At 35.8% G+C, this 16,117-nt stretch overlaps 1 protein-coding gene across 1 annotated transcript; it reads left to right on the forward strand.

Annotated features, from left to right (window-relative positions):
• The first annotated feature begins 8,359 nt into the window (after positions 1 to 8,359).
• LOC100633168 (uncharacterized) lies at positions 8,360 to 10,757 on the forward strand. Its single transcript, XM_011404900.1, has 5 exons — positions 8,360 to 8,405; positions 8,461 to 9,372; positions 9,475 to 9,552; positions 9,620 to 9,755; positions 9,854 to 10,757. The coding sequence occupies exons 1-5, from the start codon at positions 8,360 to 8,362 to the stop codon at positions 10,755 to 10,757; spliced, it is 2,076 nt and encodes a 691-aa protein (XP_011403202.1).
• Positions 10,758 to 16,117: the final 5,360 nt, after the last annotated feature.

Genomic DNA, 16,117 nt, shown 5'->3' on the forward strand with positions numbered 1-16,117 from the left:
CCTTCATAAAGTTACCATCATCTCTCTCATGTACCTGGGTGCTTTCCCACTGTCACTACTTGTTACCATATAGCACTGACCATTGGTGTAAGTTCAGCTACAGCCGAGAGAAGTTTTTCTTCTCTTCGGAGAATAAAAACTTACCTCCGTTCAACAATGAATCAGGACCGTCTATCAAACCTTGCCCTACTATACATAGAGAGAGATCTATTGTCCAAGCTTTGGAAGGATTTAGATCAGTTGGTTCTTGAGTTCGCTGAGCAACATGGAAACTCTAAACTAGCATTGATATAATTAATTTTAATTAAAAAACCACGCCTACTATAAGTAGGCCACACTCAATTAGTAATGAATATTAATGAGCCCTGGTCAATGCATGTTTCTGTAGCCGCCTATGGATATGACGATTGAATAGTTTCTTTTCGGATGTAAAGATATCTGCAGTTCATTTCAGTAAAATACTAGGATCATTCTCAACGAATTGTAGGAAACTCAAGATGATGTAGATTCATGTACAAAACTGACTTTTAAGATCGTTTCACTTAGAAAACTCCACCAGATTAGAATAATTGTGATTGAACGTCAGAGCATCTGCTTTAGCAAGTGAAAGTTGGGCTTCACTCATCAGCTTGATACAAACCTTTATTTCTAATTTTTGTACCTTCATCTTTCCTATGTACTCTAAAAATTCTATTGCTGCTTCCCTTAGGTAGACAGGCATTGGCTGCAGAGACAAAATAACGGCTGCAAACCTGACGTTTCAATGTTATGGTAGTGCAACAACTATAATGATTCTTAAATAATTTGTCAGCTCTCACTGCCAGAAAGTCTTTAAAACCAACATCGCAACTACTGTGTAGCTAAAAATTTCTGTGTCCCAAAATTTCTGCGAATTGCCAAAAATGGCTTTTGCGATTTTATTTTTGCAAATCTACTTGATCACACTACTGATCAATGGCTGCTCTTCACTACTTAACAGAACCATAGTTGATGATAACTCGAAGCTCTATCAGGATATAAGGCAAGATAGGATAACTCTTTGACTCTGCTTAATATTGTACTGGAACAGCGCCAAGAAGATGCCATGTTATTTACTATAATTACACTAAAAAGGCGCGGCGACTCACACCTTTCACTTTACTTCTTTTTTAAGATTTAATTTTTGCAAATTTTTTTTCAATTTGCAAAATTCACAAAAATTTTGGGCCACGGAAATATCTAGTTATACAGTATATTTTCTGGCACTCCATGACACTCAAAAACTTTGCAAAACTCATGTACAAATGTGTCTAGTGGATGATACCAGTCATTAGATGAGATACTTCTCTACCATTCCATTTAAAAACGTTTTGCGAAGATTGACAGCTAAATGCATAGAGCAGAAACTCTCAATAAAGTCCACAGTTGCTGAATTTGCTGATCCAAATATTGCTTCCTCATTTATATGACAATCTTCTATGAAGCGATGAAACTTTCTTTGTGATGCAGCTGAGTCTGAGCTTGTTGCTGCAAAGATTGTCGAAATGATGCATTTGCATTTGGTATCTTTAAATCATTAGCTATTCTGCAGAGTTTTTCAAGCTCTCGAGTTACATCTGCTATTGCTGTGGTTGCTGTTCCATCTTGTAACTTATCGACAGAAATGACCATGTCATTAATGCCTACTTCACCCACCTTTTTAAGATTTTTAGTGGTACCATCAGTATTTAATCCAAACGGAACTCCACCGGCAGTATGTTCACAAACAATAGTTGCCTTACGTGCAACACCCATTACCGGTAATTCATCTTTATGCATGTAACTGGCACATGCCTTTTTTGGAAGTTTAAGTTGGTGAATGGAAACGGATGGAATGAAGCCTTTCACAATAGTCTTAATATTATCATTGACTCGTGAAGCAGGAATTTCCTTCACAAGTAAGTTTTAATATAGTTTTCTTACTGTTAGAGTGTATCTCCTTTTGTTTGAAAAGTCAAACTTTTGTCATGAGATATTTTTCCTGATAAATTAGACTGTAACTCTTACTTAACAGTAGCTACCTCTTTGGACAGGTCACAGTAATTTTCCTTGATTTCAGCAAGTTCCTGCAGTAATTATTGCTGAATATTTTTGTATTCCCTAGCCTTTTGACGAGCACCATCTCTCAGCTTCTTATAGAGCTCTGCTGATAGTGACACCTTTCAGCGCAAATTTTGCAGATTTCAATTGTTTTCTTGAGTCAATAAGCAGTGCAGCAAGTTCGAATTCTATTTCTTTCATTTCATTTGCACTTTTCTAGAACAGGAAATCAATTTATCTCTGAACGTTTCTAGCACATTTGTATTTTTTGAAATATTCTCAATATTTCGATACATGCTAACTGGTCGTACACCTTCATATCTTAAATATTATCAATAGCTATATAAAATCAACCTATGCTCATTTTTGATGCACCTCGTGTGACAGGCCGTTCTTCAGATACTATTAAAGAATATGATAGAACTTCTATGTAGGAACAAGACCTTCAAGAGACCATGCTAGCTTTCCTTTTCCATTGCAAAAATCATTAAATAAAGATTTTTAAGTGTGTTCATCTAATCTATAATTTTTAAGCATACTAGTAAACAATAATTCACCATCTACTAAAAGTTAAATTTCCATATAATTAATTAAGATACAATAACGTTTGCATTATTACCATATTTGTTTCTGGATCGAGGTTCCCAACGTCTTTTGTGATGTAAAATGAGTGGTGATCCAGTTAAACTCCAATTTCCAGTGAGTGATTGTTTTGTTAGAGATGCAATTCTGCATACACTATCATAAAACCTGTCATCTTTTCCAACTATAATATTTGGATACTGGTCATAAAATTCTTGTGAAGGTCATCTGCACTTCCAGCGACTTTAAAGAGGTCAATTAGCTCGCCATAAGTAGTTGTCTTGTATACTGTTGTTGTTCAAGTGAAAATGAATAAAATATTATTGAAGCTAACCGGGAGTGTGCATTTCTGCCATGAATATAATCACCTCGCCCAGATATTTAGCAGCTATTAGCAACTAAGGGAGATGGAAAATGACATCAAACTAAATTCTTATTTAGTATAGTAACATAGCAGTCATCCCTCAATATAAGAAACTTGAGGCTTTGGTTAAATCCTGGTTGTGCAGTATTATAGCAGTACATCACAACTGAAGTAGGTACCATTACTATTACCAGTTTAAGTGGTGATAGCAAGTACGTATCAGGTTGAAATAGCCACCAGGGAATGAAAGATGATTGCCAATAACTCAACACTTGAACACTCTGCTGCACTAGAACTATGGTCAACAGAACACGCATCTACACATTTAACTAATTTTTAACCCTTTCATCACCAGGTTTATTTTAAAACTAAAAAATGATTCTTTTTCAGTATCAAGTGATTTGTGACTAGTTTCGTTTTATCTACATTACTTCATTGATAGGTAAAATATTATGCCATATTTATTGATTCAAATCTTGAACTATCATTTTTCACTTTAGCCTCGCTAGGTATGGGCTGACGATGAAGAAGGGTTCGAAGTTAGAAGTTAGCTAGATGAACTTTCTCATCTACTCATAGCTCTAAAAGTGTAAGTAAGTGAGTTCAACAAAGTCGCTATAATACTGAGGAGCATACAAGAATGCTATTTAACACTTGTGATTGCTAGGGGAGATGAAAAACTTACCGTGATGTTGATATTGGTACAGACCTCTGTGAGTGTTCATTGATGTACGTGGCTTTGCCTCTTCCTCCAACTGTATCTGCAAGTAGGTATGGGCCAGAACTACCTTAGAAAATGCTTGCCCCAGCTAATGAGGCCAGCAAGACATCAATCCTTGGTAGAGGGTAGCTATCTGTACATGTAGCTCGATTCACAGTCGTCTTACAATCGCCACAGATTCGAACATCACTGTTTTCCTTCATTACAGGAACAATTGGGGTGGACATTCTGAGTGTTGCACTGGCTGTATTATTTCACTTTGTTCCAGTTCTAGTTCTTTCTCAACTTTCTTTCTCAATGCAAAAGTAACATTCCTGGCTCTCAGAAATCTGGGTTTACAATCTGTTTTTAAATAGAAATTGGCTTTGAACCCTTGATGCAGCCCAGTGTCTTTTTAAATAATAATTTATGTTTGTTTAGCTTGTCCTGGAGTCCAGCTTTTTCTCTGATTTGTTATACCTCATTGCAGTCAAGCTGTAATTGATCCAGTCAATTAATGCCTAATAGACTTGGGCCTGAGCCTGCTACGACTAATAAACTAAAGTCAGCGATCTGCCCATTGATTTTCACTGTCACATCAATGCTTCCTAGCACATGAATGGCCTGCCCACGGTAAGTTCTGAGCTTGACTTAAGTAACATTGAGTGAAGGAGTTGCCTGGTCATTCTTTGACAAGAGCAGATACTATGTAGCTTCACTGATGAGAGACCTTGCTGCTCCCACATCAATGTCCATCACTAATAATACCATTGGTCTCATAGTATATACTTTCCTTTTAGTATTAGACCTTATTCAAGTTAGAAAGGGGTTCATACACTTTATCAGAGTTTGGTTCAGCTTCCCCGCTCACCTCTTGCTCAAAAAAATGTGTGAAGTCAGAGCTGCTTCTGTCACCGGTACGACCATTTTTCTGCTTACTAGGAGCTTCTTTACCTGTGGTTTTCTTCCATCTATAGGCTCGAGCTACGTGCACCACTTTGCCACATTCATAGCATATTGCTCCCTTGAACCGACACTCGGCTTGCCTTTGATTCATTCCTTCACAGTGGTAGCAAGTTTGTTCTCAGCTGCCTCTTCTACTATGTTCACTTGTTCCTCAGTCGTTTTTGCTCCATCTCCTTGGACTGCTTTAATTTGTTGGTTGGCAATTTGTACTGCTTGGGTGACCGCGAAAGTAGACTTGAACGTTACTTATGTGTCTGATAATAGCTTGAGCCGTATGTGCCTGTCATGGACACCACATACCAGCCAGTCTCTCAACATCTCTTCCTGGTTCTGAAACTCACAATGCTCAGTAAGATGGCAAAATTCTGAGACATATTCTGCGACAGATTTTTCTGGTTTCTCTTGCAATGACTGAAAGTTGAACCTCTGTACCATCTGTGAAGGCTTGGGTTGGTACTAATTCTGAACCTCTGTTACTATCTCCTTGAATGTCTTATCAATAGGTTTCGCCTGTGCTAGCAGGTCTTTCAGCAATTGGTACATTTGAGGCCCACAAATACTGAGAAGTATCGCTTATCGCTCTTTTTTTCTCTTCCCCCACCACATCATGTGCTGTCAAGTACGCTTGAAGATGTTCTGTCTAAGATGTCTAGTCTTCTTCTCAGCTGTTAAACGGAGCAAAACTGTTACTGGTGGCCATGAGTTTACCCTCGTCACCAGTGTAGTATCCCCTAACTCTTCTAACTCTTTCATGCATGAGGACGAGTATACTCGTCCACCCACAACCTTAAGTAATGTGTGGGGTCAAGTTAACTCTGCAGGACAAGTTGCCTTTACTACCACTGCTTGTGACGTCTGATACTACTGGAGACAAGCAAAGGAGTACCTTTCGAATGGCAAAGAAGCTACGTTCTGATTCTGACTTTTTGCTAAACTTACTTGATGACCTTCCCAGTGATGAAAGTGACGACGATTTTAATGGATATGTGATGAACTCTAATGACCTAGATGACCAGCAAATGCAGGATGTTTATTGTACATGAACAGACGCTTTTACAGATGGTAATTGAACCAATGTCATTTTATATAAAAAAATCATATAATATAGCTCTTGTATCATCTTAAACACTGATAAACAGTGATAAATACTGATAAACAATGAAAAACACAGATAAACAGCGATAGACACTGATGAACAATAATAAACACAGATAAACAGTGATAGACACAGATAAACAATGATAAACACTGATAAACAATGATAAACAAAAGTAAACAGTGGTAAACACTGATAAACATTGAAAAACATAAGTAGACAGTAGTAAACACTGTGATAAGTTATAATTAATGCATGGTTGGAGTGCTTAATGGGATATAAAGTATTTGGTGGGCAGATTTGGTGGGTAGATACCTATCCCGGTCACAACAAAAATAACTATTATCATTTTTTAAGGTTTAAATTAGACCAAAAATTTACTCTAGAATTCATTACAAATTCTTAATAGCAGGACATACATATGGTACTACTGATCAGGTATTTTGTGTAATTGAGCGAAACATTATGAGTAGAGACTGAATGTACACCTCAACAATGGTATGACCACGTAAGAACTGCAAGCATTGGAATAAGAGCTATAGAAGTTGCTGAAATGAAGCAGGCATCTTTTTGTAATGTTCGTCAGCATTTCCAATAAATGTACAAAGAAAAAAACCAAAATTCAATGAATGAATCGCTTGATTTTAAAAGATAGATTGGTGCAACTTTGGCTGAGGAAAGAAATTAGTTAATGGACAGTTAGTAGAAATTGATCACCTAGAACTTGTATGGGTACGCAAAGCATACAATGTTAAGAAAGAGCCACAGATTGTGTCATTTTTTAAGAAGAAAAATGAGACCAATTATGAAAAAACTAGGCTATGTGCTACAAAATTGAAAATTGAGATTTTTGCTCTCCTTAATTGGGTCAAGAGACTAATACAGCACGAGGCCAAAGGCCGAGTGCTGCATTTGTCTTGAAACCCAATCCATTTAGCTTTGTATCCCATACAGCACAAACAATCATGCTTTAAATGATTTATAGATATGAAGTCAATTGATGGTTTATAATTGCAGCCATTTTGATACAATATGTGCATGCGCAGTACAATGACATCATGTAGCTTCTATGGATACCCATCTGACTTCATGTGTAACGTAACAGGAAGAATGGAGAATGATGCTCAAGCTGAAGCTGTGAAACTGAGAGCTAGTCAAAGCACAGCAAACCAATGAACACACAACAGTAAAATAGGATTGTGAAGCTTGCATCGTAATTTACTGATGCTAGTATATAATCGTAAGAAGATTGGTGGAGAACTCCAGTCCAGTGATAAAACTAGTCTTTCGGCGACAGGCGTAGTCTGGCGCCCAGAGACTATGATGAAACTGACAGATTAGAGGAATGCTCCTGTATGCTCTACTCGATCTTGCTGTGCATTCAACTTTCATTACAATTAACTCAATAGAAAACACTTGTTAGGGAGTGGCATGCAATGACTACTTAACTGTGCTATAAGTGGCTAACTGTGACATTATGACATTTATATAATGGGCAGTCCCTTTGATTTTTTAACTACAAATGCTATAAACATAAGTAGACTGGAGTAAACATTGTTGAACTATGCTAAACAACGATAAACATTGACTAACATAATTTGACAGTGGTAAACAATGACAAACAGTGATAAACATAAGTCGACAGTGGTAAACATTGATAAATAGTGGTAAACACTGATAAACATAAGTAGAACGTGGTAAACACTGACAAGCAGTGGTTAACACTGATAAAGAGTGATAAACATGTGGTAATCACTGTTAAAAAATGCTAAACATAGATAAACAATGATAAACACTAATCAACAATAATAAGCAATGTTAAATAGTGATAAACATAAGTAAACAATGATAAACATAAGTAGACAGTGGTAAGCAATTCTCAACAGTGATAAACATAGTTAAACCATTATCAACAAAAGTAGACAGTGGTAAACAATAATAAACATAAATAGACAGCGGTAAAGAATAATAAACATAAGTCAACATTTGTAAACAATGATAAACATAAGAAAACAATGGAAACAATGATTAACATCAAAATTAAGCCTAAGTAAACAATGATAACAGTGACAAACAGTGATAAGCATAAGTAAATAGTGAATATACAGTGGTAAACAAAGTTAAACAGTGACAAACATTGGTAAATATTTATGTACAGTGGTAAAAGTAAATAAACATACATAAAGTTTCATAAACATATTAAAGAGTATACTGTGGTAAATATTGGTAATTACTGATAAATATAGGTAAACACTGATCTGCAGTGGTAAACATTATATAGCATTGATTGACAGAGGTAAACAGTGATGTACAGTAGTAAACATTAAAACAGTGACAATAGTTAATAGTGATAAACATAGTTAAACACTAGTAAACATCAGTGGCAGATCTAAGGGTTGGGCCTGGCAGGGCCAGGCCCACCCAATCACAATTTTTGAAAACATTTTTTTATTAATTACATTCATGAGATAATAGTTATTATAATTATTAATGTTTATGTGCAAGCATACCACAGCACGTGCAAACACTAAAATTAATAATTATTGCTCAATGTCTGAGTCTGACCACCTGTCAACTAGAGCCAAGTAAGAACATGTCCAGACAGTTAACTCTCTTTCATTCAATCCAGCTTAACCAGGGTATATAATTTTAATTATTTAAGTTATGATCAGTGTAACGTAATTATATGATTAGGGGATGGTGGTAGTAGTAGCAGTACTGTCATAGAGCCTGACGCATCTGACTGTCCCAGTTCCACAAACCCTCATGGTGTAGAATCAACCACTGTTAGCTCAAATGTGGGCTCGAATGAGTCATGCTCTGTAGAGGAAGAGGAATCATTGAACATTGATATTGCCTCTGGTCCACATGAGAATCCTGTTCAACCCATAAATCACCCATTTCCCTTTACCATGATCAGCAAAAAGGCACGCTGTTTTAATGCGAAGTGGTATCAACAATATGAATGGATTCAGTATTCAATTGCAAAAGATGCAGTGTTCTGTTACTCCTGTTGCTTGTTTTGTCATGCCAGTAATAAAGCTGAAGATTGTTTTGTTACCCTTGGATTCAGAGACTGGAAACATGCTAGTAGAAAAGGTAGGGCCTTTGCTAAACATGATACCTCTAAGAGTCATCAAGAGGCCTTAATGAATTGGAATCAGTTCAAGGTGACAGTTGCTACTGGTTCATCAATTGCAACCAGATTGGATAGTGCCAGAAAGGAGCAGATCAAGAAGAACCGCCACTATTTGATTGCTATCATCCATTCACTGATGTACTGTGCTTCACAAGAAATTGCTCTTCGTGGTCACAGGGAAACACCATCAGTATCAAATCAGGGCAATTTTTTGGAGCTTGTTAAACTCCTTGCCATGTATGATCCAATTATTCATGATCGACTAACATCTGGTCCTCAAAATGCACTCTACACATCTCATTCTATCCAGAATCAGCTGCTTCATATCCTTGGTGAGAAAATTCGGAATAGTATCTGTCATCAAGTGCGATCAGCAGGGGTGTTTATTATATTAGCAGATGAGACGAAGGATTTTTCGAAGCAGGAACAGATGTGTTTTGTGGTTAGATATGCTGATATGGCCCAAGGTAAGATTTACGAACACTTCCTGACATATGTCGAAGCGAAGTCTCTTGATGCTACTAGCCTTTCCACATATATCAAAAAACTTCTCTTAAAATTTGATTTAGATTATTCAAAGATAGTTAGTCAGGGGTACGATGGCGCCAGTGTGATTGAGTGGTACATGCGCTGGTGTCCAAGCCAAAGTACGAGAATTCGCTCCAAATGCTGTATACATTTACTGCTATGCTGACATTTTGAATTTGGTTCCAGTGGATTCCTGTAGATCTGTCGCTTCTGCCTCTGAATTCTTTGCATTCCTTGAAGCTTTATATGTCTTCATGGCATCATCAAAAGCACATGCAGTTTTTATAGAGGTACAGAAGAAGAATAACCCAGACAAGCAACCGTTAGAACTCCAGAAACTGTCCGACACTCGATGGGCTTGTCGATATACTGCTATCAATACAATATGCCGTACCTTTGATTCCCCATTGATGGCTTTAGAAAAATTGGTTCATCTTCTGATCAGTCAAAAGCAGTCGAAGCCAAAGGGTTATTGTTCCAGGTTCAGTCATTTTCCTTCCTACTCTCACTTGTCATCTTTGATCGTATTCTGTCATGTACCAAGCAGCTCTCAGATCAGCTACAATCTTCAAAGATTGATCTGTATCGTGCCTCTGAACTGGTTACAGCATCCAAGGTTATGCTTCAACAATTCCGTACTGATGAATATTGGGATCAAATCTTTCGTTATGCCACTGACATAGCGAACACTCATTCTATATCAACTGAAGTGGATGAGCCACGGTCTACCAGGAAGCAAAGACCTGCCAACCTTGATGACAGTATCATCACAGATTCTGTTGGATCTCGGGAGCCTATGAAAACAAGTCATTTTAAAACAAGGCTATACTTTCCTGTACTTGACCAGTTCCTTGTAGAAATGAATGCGCGATTCAATCAGTCCAATTGCATCATTCTAAAGGGAATAGCCACTTGTAGTCCGTCTTCCTCTGTATTTCTAGACTTTCAAGACATGAAAGAATTTGCACTCATGTTCGGAATAGATGTGACAACTCTGGTAATGGAAGTTGCCTTGGCTTCTCGAGTTGCCTCCCGCAACAGCATAAAAACAACAGTTGACCTCGGTCGTTATCTTCACTCCTGTTTGCCTGTGCATAGAAATCTTTATGACACAATTCAAATCGCCTTCACAAATGCTGTAAGCAGTGCTGAGTGTGAACACTCCTCCTCACTGAAACGAATCAAAACCAGGCTGAGAACTACAATGGGAGAAGATCGTTTGTCTGACCTAGCTATACTGTTCATCGAAAGGGATATGGCTTCAAAAACTTTAGACTATGAACAAATAATAGATGAATTTGCATCTGCTGACAAAAACCAATAAATAATTCTTAACTTCATAACCTGGACCTTATCTTTGTTCTCCTTCTTCATTTAAATAATTAATATTATAATTAATTTTGATAGTAATAAAACAATAATGTTAATAAAATAACAAAAACAATTAATTTTAATTATTAAAAAAGTAGCATTGGTTATGCTGGTGAGGCTGCTACTTCCCCAGCCAGTATTCAGTCATTCACTGTGTATTGGTTGGAGCTTGTAGTTGCAACTTTTGAACTGAAGATACTGCTTGTGCCCACCCAAAACCAAATATCTAGATCTGCCACTTGTAAACATAGGTAAACATTGCAAAACATGGACAATAAGAATAGACATGGGTCAACAAAAATAAAGTAGTAAAATCCACTAAAAATTAATAAGTGGTAAACATAGGTGAACAATGATTGATATGGATGTTAAAAGTCCATTATATAAGCATACATAATAAGGTAAACATTGATAAACACTCAGTTAAGAGTAGCAAACAATTGATGTGTGACAATTACCTTACCAGTAGTAAAATCGGATAATTTTAATAAAATTAATAAACTTTGCCTGGTGTTAACAAACTCTTGGATATTGAGCATATGTGACCATAATTGACAAAAGGTACCTTATGGCGGGTAGTGAAATTTGTCTTTCTAGCCTAAGAAATCCAACTTCCTGAGCCCCATTCATCATAAAATTACTCCACAGGATGCAAAAAGTTACCATGTAACTTTTAGAACAATGATTGTCAAACAAAGCACTTACAGGTTGATATTTTCCATTATAATGATCAATTTTAAAATCCGCCATAAGGGCCCTTTTGTCAATTATGGTCACATATAAATACTTGGCTTTGTAGCAGCTGCAAGCTCTAAACCTATAATAATATTGCCACTAATGTTGTTGAGGCCACCATCCAATGTATGTAGTCATAAATGATTACAGGGAAGACCAGTTTTACCCGCATTTGTGTATATTGTAAATATATGAAATGAAATTAGTTTGTTTATGCACTTTTGTGTCAACAACTTGACTACACTTCTGAGTAAATAATTATGAAGGTAACCAAGTAAAATTAGAAAATGTAATAATTATTTTAAAATGATTGCAATTTGAAATGAACAAATCAATTAAACAATAATTTACTGTTTCTTACAAGTACTACAATGGAATTCAGTATATTCTACACCAACACCATTAAAGTGCATCCACTCATTGCAACAATCACATTTCACAAAGTTTCGTGATTTAGGATGAGCACATGTGCCATCTAAGCCAGATTCTTTATGATTGCGGTACTGCTTTAGGGTTGATTCAACAGTGGGATAAAAATGATGCTTTCTCAATGTTCTCTTTGGTGTCTCATTTTCTAAAAATTATGGAGATACATGTATGTATATGTAATTCTTAAAAAATGTAAACTAAAGTTTCTTACCTGGTGTCTCAATACCACTTTGTCTAGTAGCAGGAGACCCTTCATTCATACTCTTATTTATAGCACAAAATGACATAAATCAATAAAATCCAGTTACCATTGGTTTTGTCTGGTGTCTTGTTAGCAGTAATTTGAGGTTGAACTACATTTATACTTTTATCTATAGCATGACAATAGCTAAATTACACGAGTTAATAAAATCCATGCACCATTCATCATGTCTGGCATCTCATTAGCAGTAATCGAAAGTTGAACTTCATTCGTACTCTCATCAATAGCATGACAATAGCTATAATTACACAAATCAATAAAATCCAGTTACCATTCATCTTCTCTGGCGCCTCATTCGTAGAAATCCAAGGCTGAACATCATTCATACTCTTATCTATAGCATGAAAATAGCTGAAGTATAGGAATCAAACAAGACACATTTGGTGTTCCTGTATTAACTGTCCTCACCAAAATATACAACAAAATTGCATGATCCATTCTCCTATGTTTGCATGAAGCTTGTATATGCAATACATACCTATCTTTTTTAGTATATTATCACCATCCTTGCCATTACTCTTGTCACACTCAATGCTTCTGATATCATCTGCAATTAATTTTTCTACAACAGCATTAAATTAAGAGTACGTAATATTTAGAGAGTGTCCTACAGCCCATATTCTGTTACTGCATGTCCACGTAAATGCTAAAAGTTATATTCCATGTTGGCCCAGTATTCTCCTGTTAGTGCATTTGCACCAAGAGCTACTGTGAACAATGTTAATGTTTTTAATAATTATTGTTTTGATAATGTCACCTAGTTTTGTGTGGTCACACACAAAAATGGAGGAAGTAAGATAAGAAATAGAAAGAGAGAAGGATTTGTTGTCACTGTGTCTCAATACGAAGGAAAAGACTGCTAACTTGTTTATCATAGTAGGCTCTACATCATCCTCCACTAGGACCATGCTCTGGGTGCAGAATTGACATTACTGACAAAAATGACTATGCCTGCATTTTGTAAGTACCTGAAATGCCTACAAAGTTTTTATCGGATATTTATAAATACCTATAGGTGATTATAGGTACATTGTACCTACCAGCGTTTATAAATACCCATAGTTATTTCAAAATTCCTATTGTGTCAGGTCAAAATGAACAATTTGGTGACAATAATCATAAGTCAATAGCTCTATCCCACAGCAAAACTTGCACAATGAAGATAATAGAATTTCCTTAAAAAAAATAGGACATTATCAAGAGATGAAGCTAAAAAGGCAACCTTTTCCACTTCACTAGCCAGCAACATACTCATTTTTGTCAGTAATGTAAATTCTGCACCAAGAGTATGGTCCTAGTGGAGTATGATAGTAGAGCCTATTATGATAAACAAGTAAGCAGTCTTTTCCTTTGTATTGAGACACAGTAACAACGAATCCTTCTGTCTTTTCTATTTTTCTTGTTACTTCCTCCATTTTTGTGTGCATAGCCCCGCCCAACTACATGACATGAGAATAATTTTTAATAACATTGACATTTTTCACAATAGCTCTTTGTGCAAATGTGCTGAAATAAAACATCTACAACTCCTCGAATCATCCATTGTTACAAAACAACATCTAAAAAACACTTAATTGTATGAAATGCTAACAATGCTGTAGTTGTAGTTTAACACTTAAAAGCTCCTATATATATATATCATTAATATGTAAAATGTTGATAATGGCTGGGCTACAACTAGGGAGGGTAAGGGGGCATTTTGCCCCCGACCTTCTATCAACGGGGGCTAAGCTGCTGATCAGTAGTAAAGTATGCATAGGTTTTTACATAAAGAGATCAATAAATCATGGCAAATCTTTTAAATTAACTCCGGCTGGGCCATTTTGTTAATCACTGCTACATGAAAATATGCTGGTTTGTATAGCCTATTACCATGTAGCGGTGGCCAAAAATTTCATGTATTGGTCTAAAAATCAATTTCATAGCTTTAATTTTTGTGGTTTTTTACTATTCGGCCATCTTGAACTGTATTAATTTGATTTTCGTGGATTTTATTCTTATGAATTTTGAAAAAAACGCAAAATCCACAAAAATTTTGGCCCACAAAAATTTCTCACAATTTGGTACAGGATGAAAACATTGGTGGCTTGGGAAGGGGACATTAGAGTGTGTAGTTAACCATGTTTTGCATTACAGCAGTGATGGGTAATCATACTATTGACAACTTTTAAAACAATGGATATCCTTGCTACACTACAAAAAAATCTATTTATATATATTTAAAAGTGATATAAATCAGGCATACACTGTGTGTTACGCACACTGAATGTGGTGTGCAGTGTTTGTCCCTGCTAGCACACCTTATGAAGTGTGATTGTCACACCAGACACACCTATAAATTTGGTGTGTAGTACACATTGTTGTAGGTGTGCAGTACACATTGCAGTAGACATACTACAAAGAGTGTGGAAATCAAGTACAGTATAACTTGTAAATGAGAAAAATCATATTGATTATATGACAAAAAAACCAAAAGAGTAATTGTGAATCATTGAAGAGACTAACTGAAGGAGAAACTTTAGAATTATTAATATTCAATAAGACAATCGCAAAAAAAGTATAAACATTAGCAAGGCCTTTTGTATAGCAAATGTTAAATACAAAATATAACAAAATAATTGCAAAAAAAACAGTCATCCATATCAATTTCACAAAGAATCTCTTGATCAATAACCAAAAATTCTGCAGAGGAGCCTCGTGTTTTCCAAAAATGAAGTATGGTTCATTCTGGTTGCGATTCTTTATGAGCTCAGCTGGAGTGCATGATTACTATTTTTTTTTTAAATATAAAATATAATAAAAATAAAACTAAAAAAAACATACAGGGCAGAAGCACACAAGTTTCTCATGCAAAGGTTTTGTACGAGAGTCAGGTATCATGTAAGGTAGTAGACACAAGGAATGAATAATAGGATCTATAAAAAATTAAAATGCCATGTCATAACCATTATACTGGAAATGTACTTCCTACACCGTTCAGACTCAACACACAAATCGTCCATTACTCGTCTTAAGTCACGTATTATTATTCTTTTTCAGTTTAGCTTGATCAAGAATTTTATGAGACGATTGTCCACTCCATAAATTTCTAACTAGACTTCGCAGCTTTTCTGTATTACATATCATTTCCATTTCTAGAAGCAACTGCATGTGAGATAAAGTGTATAAATGTGTGTATTAATAATTCCATTAAATTTACTTGATCAGTCTTCTTTAAAAAAGGAAGGATATTTTTGTAGTATTTCAGAAGAATGAGATGGATTATCTGTGATATCTTTTCGACGTATTGCAAAGGTTTGCTTAGCTAAGCCATTGATAACATCTTCCTTTCTTAGCTAATTCTGCTTTGATTTGATTGTTGTGTCTCTCGGAACAAAACATCATCCTCACCAGAAGGAATGTCAGGAGATTTTGGTAAAGATGTGCTAGGTTTTACACTACACGAGCTGGAGTTACTCGGTTCACTAGATGATGGTTTTGGAATAACTTTTGTCCTCCAAAACTCTTTGAATCTGTTAATCAAAGATTGCACTATTGCTCACTAAAATATATAAATAATTTATGTACATTTTAATAATTAAACTAAAAGAAGGTGATCCTGTTGTTGCTTTCATAGAAGAATACTGTTGTATTATTTCCAAAGCAATTCTAATAAAGTCTTCCTTGGAATGATACCTAGTCAAAGTATGAAATTGTTATTGCATAACTTTGAAGCATACTTTTTATACCTGTACATTGCTGTCGCTACAGAAGATAAATAATGCTTTTTAGCGTCTTTTGACATTCTTCCTGACTTCAAACCAAGTTCTACTTCTGGACAGTAATTAGACCGGGAACACAAATGGAACAAGAAGTGGCCTTTCATCTTGCTTTTTTATATTAACATG

The sequence above is a fragment of the Amphimedon queenslandica genome, unplaced genomic scaffold, assembly GCF_000090795.2.
Source record: "Amphimedon queenslandica unplaced genomic scaffold, v1.1 AMPQUscaffold_13454, whole genome shotgun sequence".
Lineage (NCBI taxonomy): Eukaryota > Metazoa > Porifera > Demospongiae > Haplosclerida > Niphatidae > Amphimedon > Amphimedon queenslandica.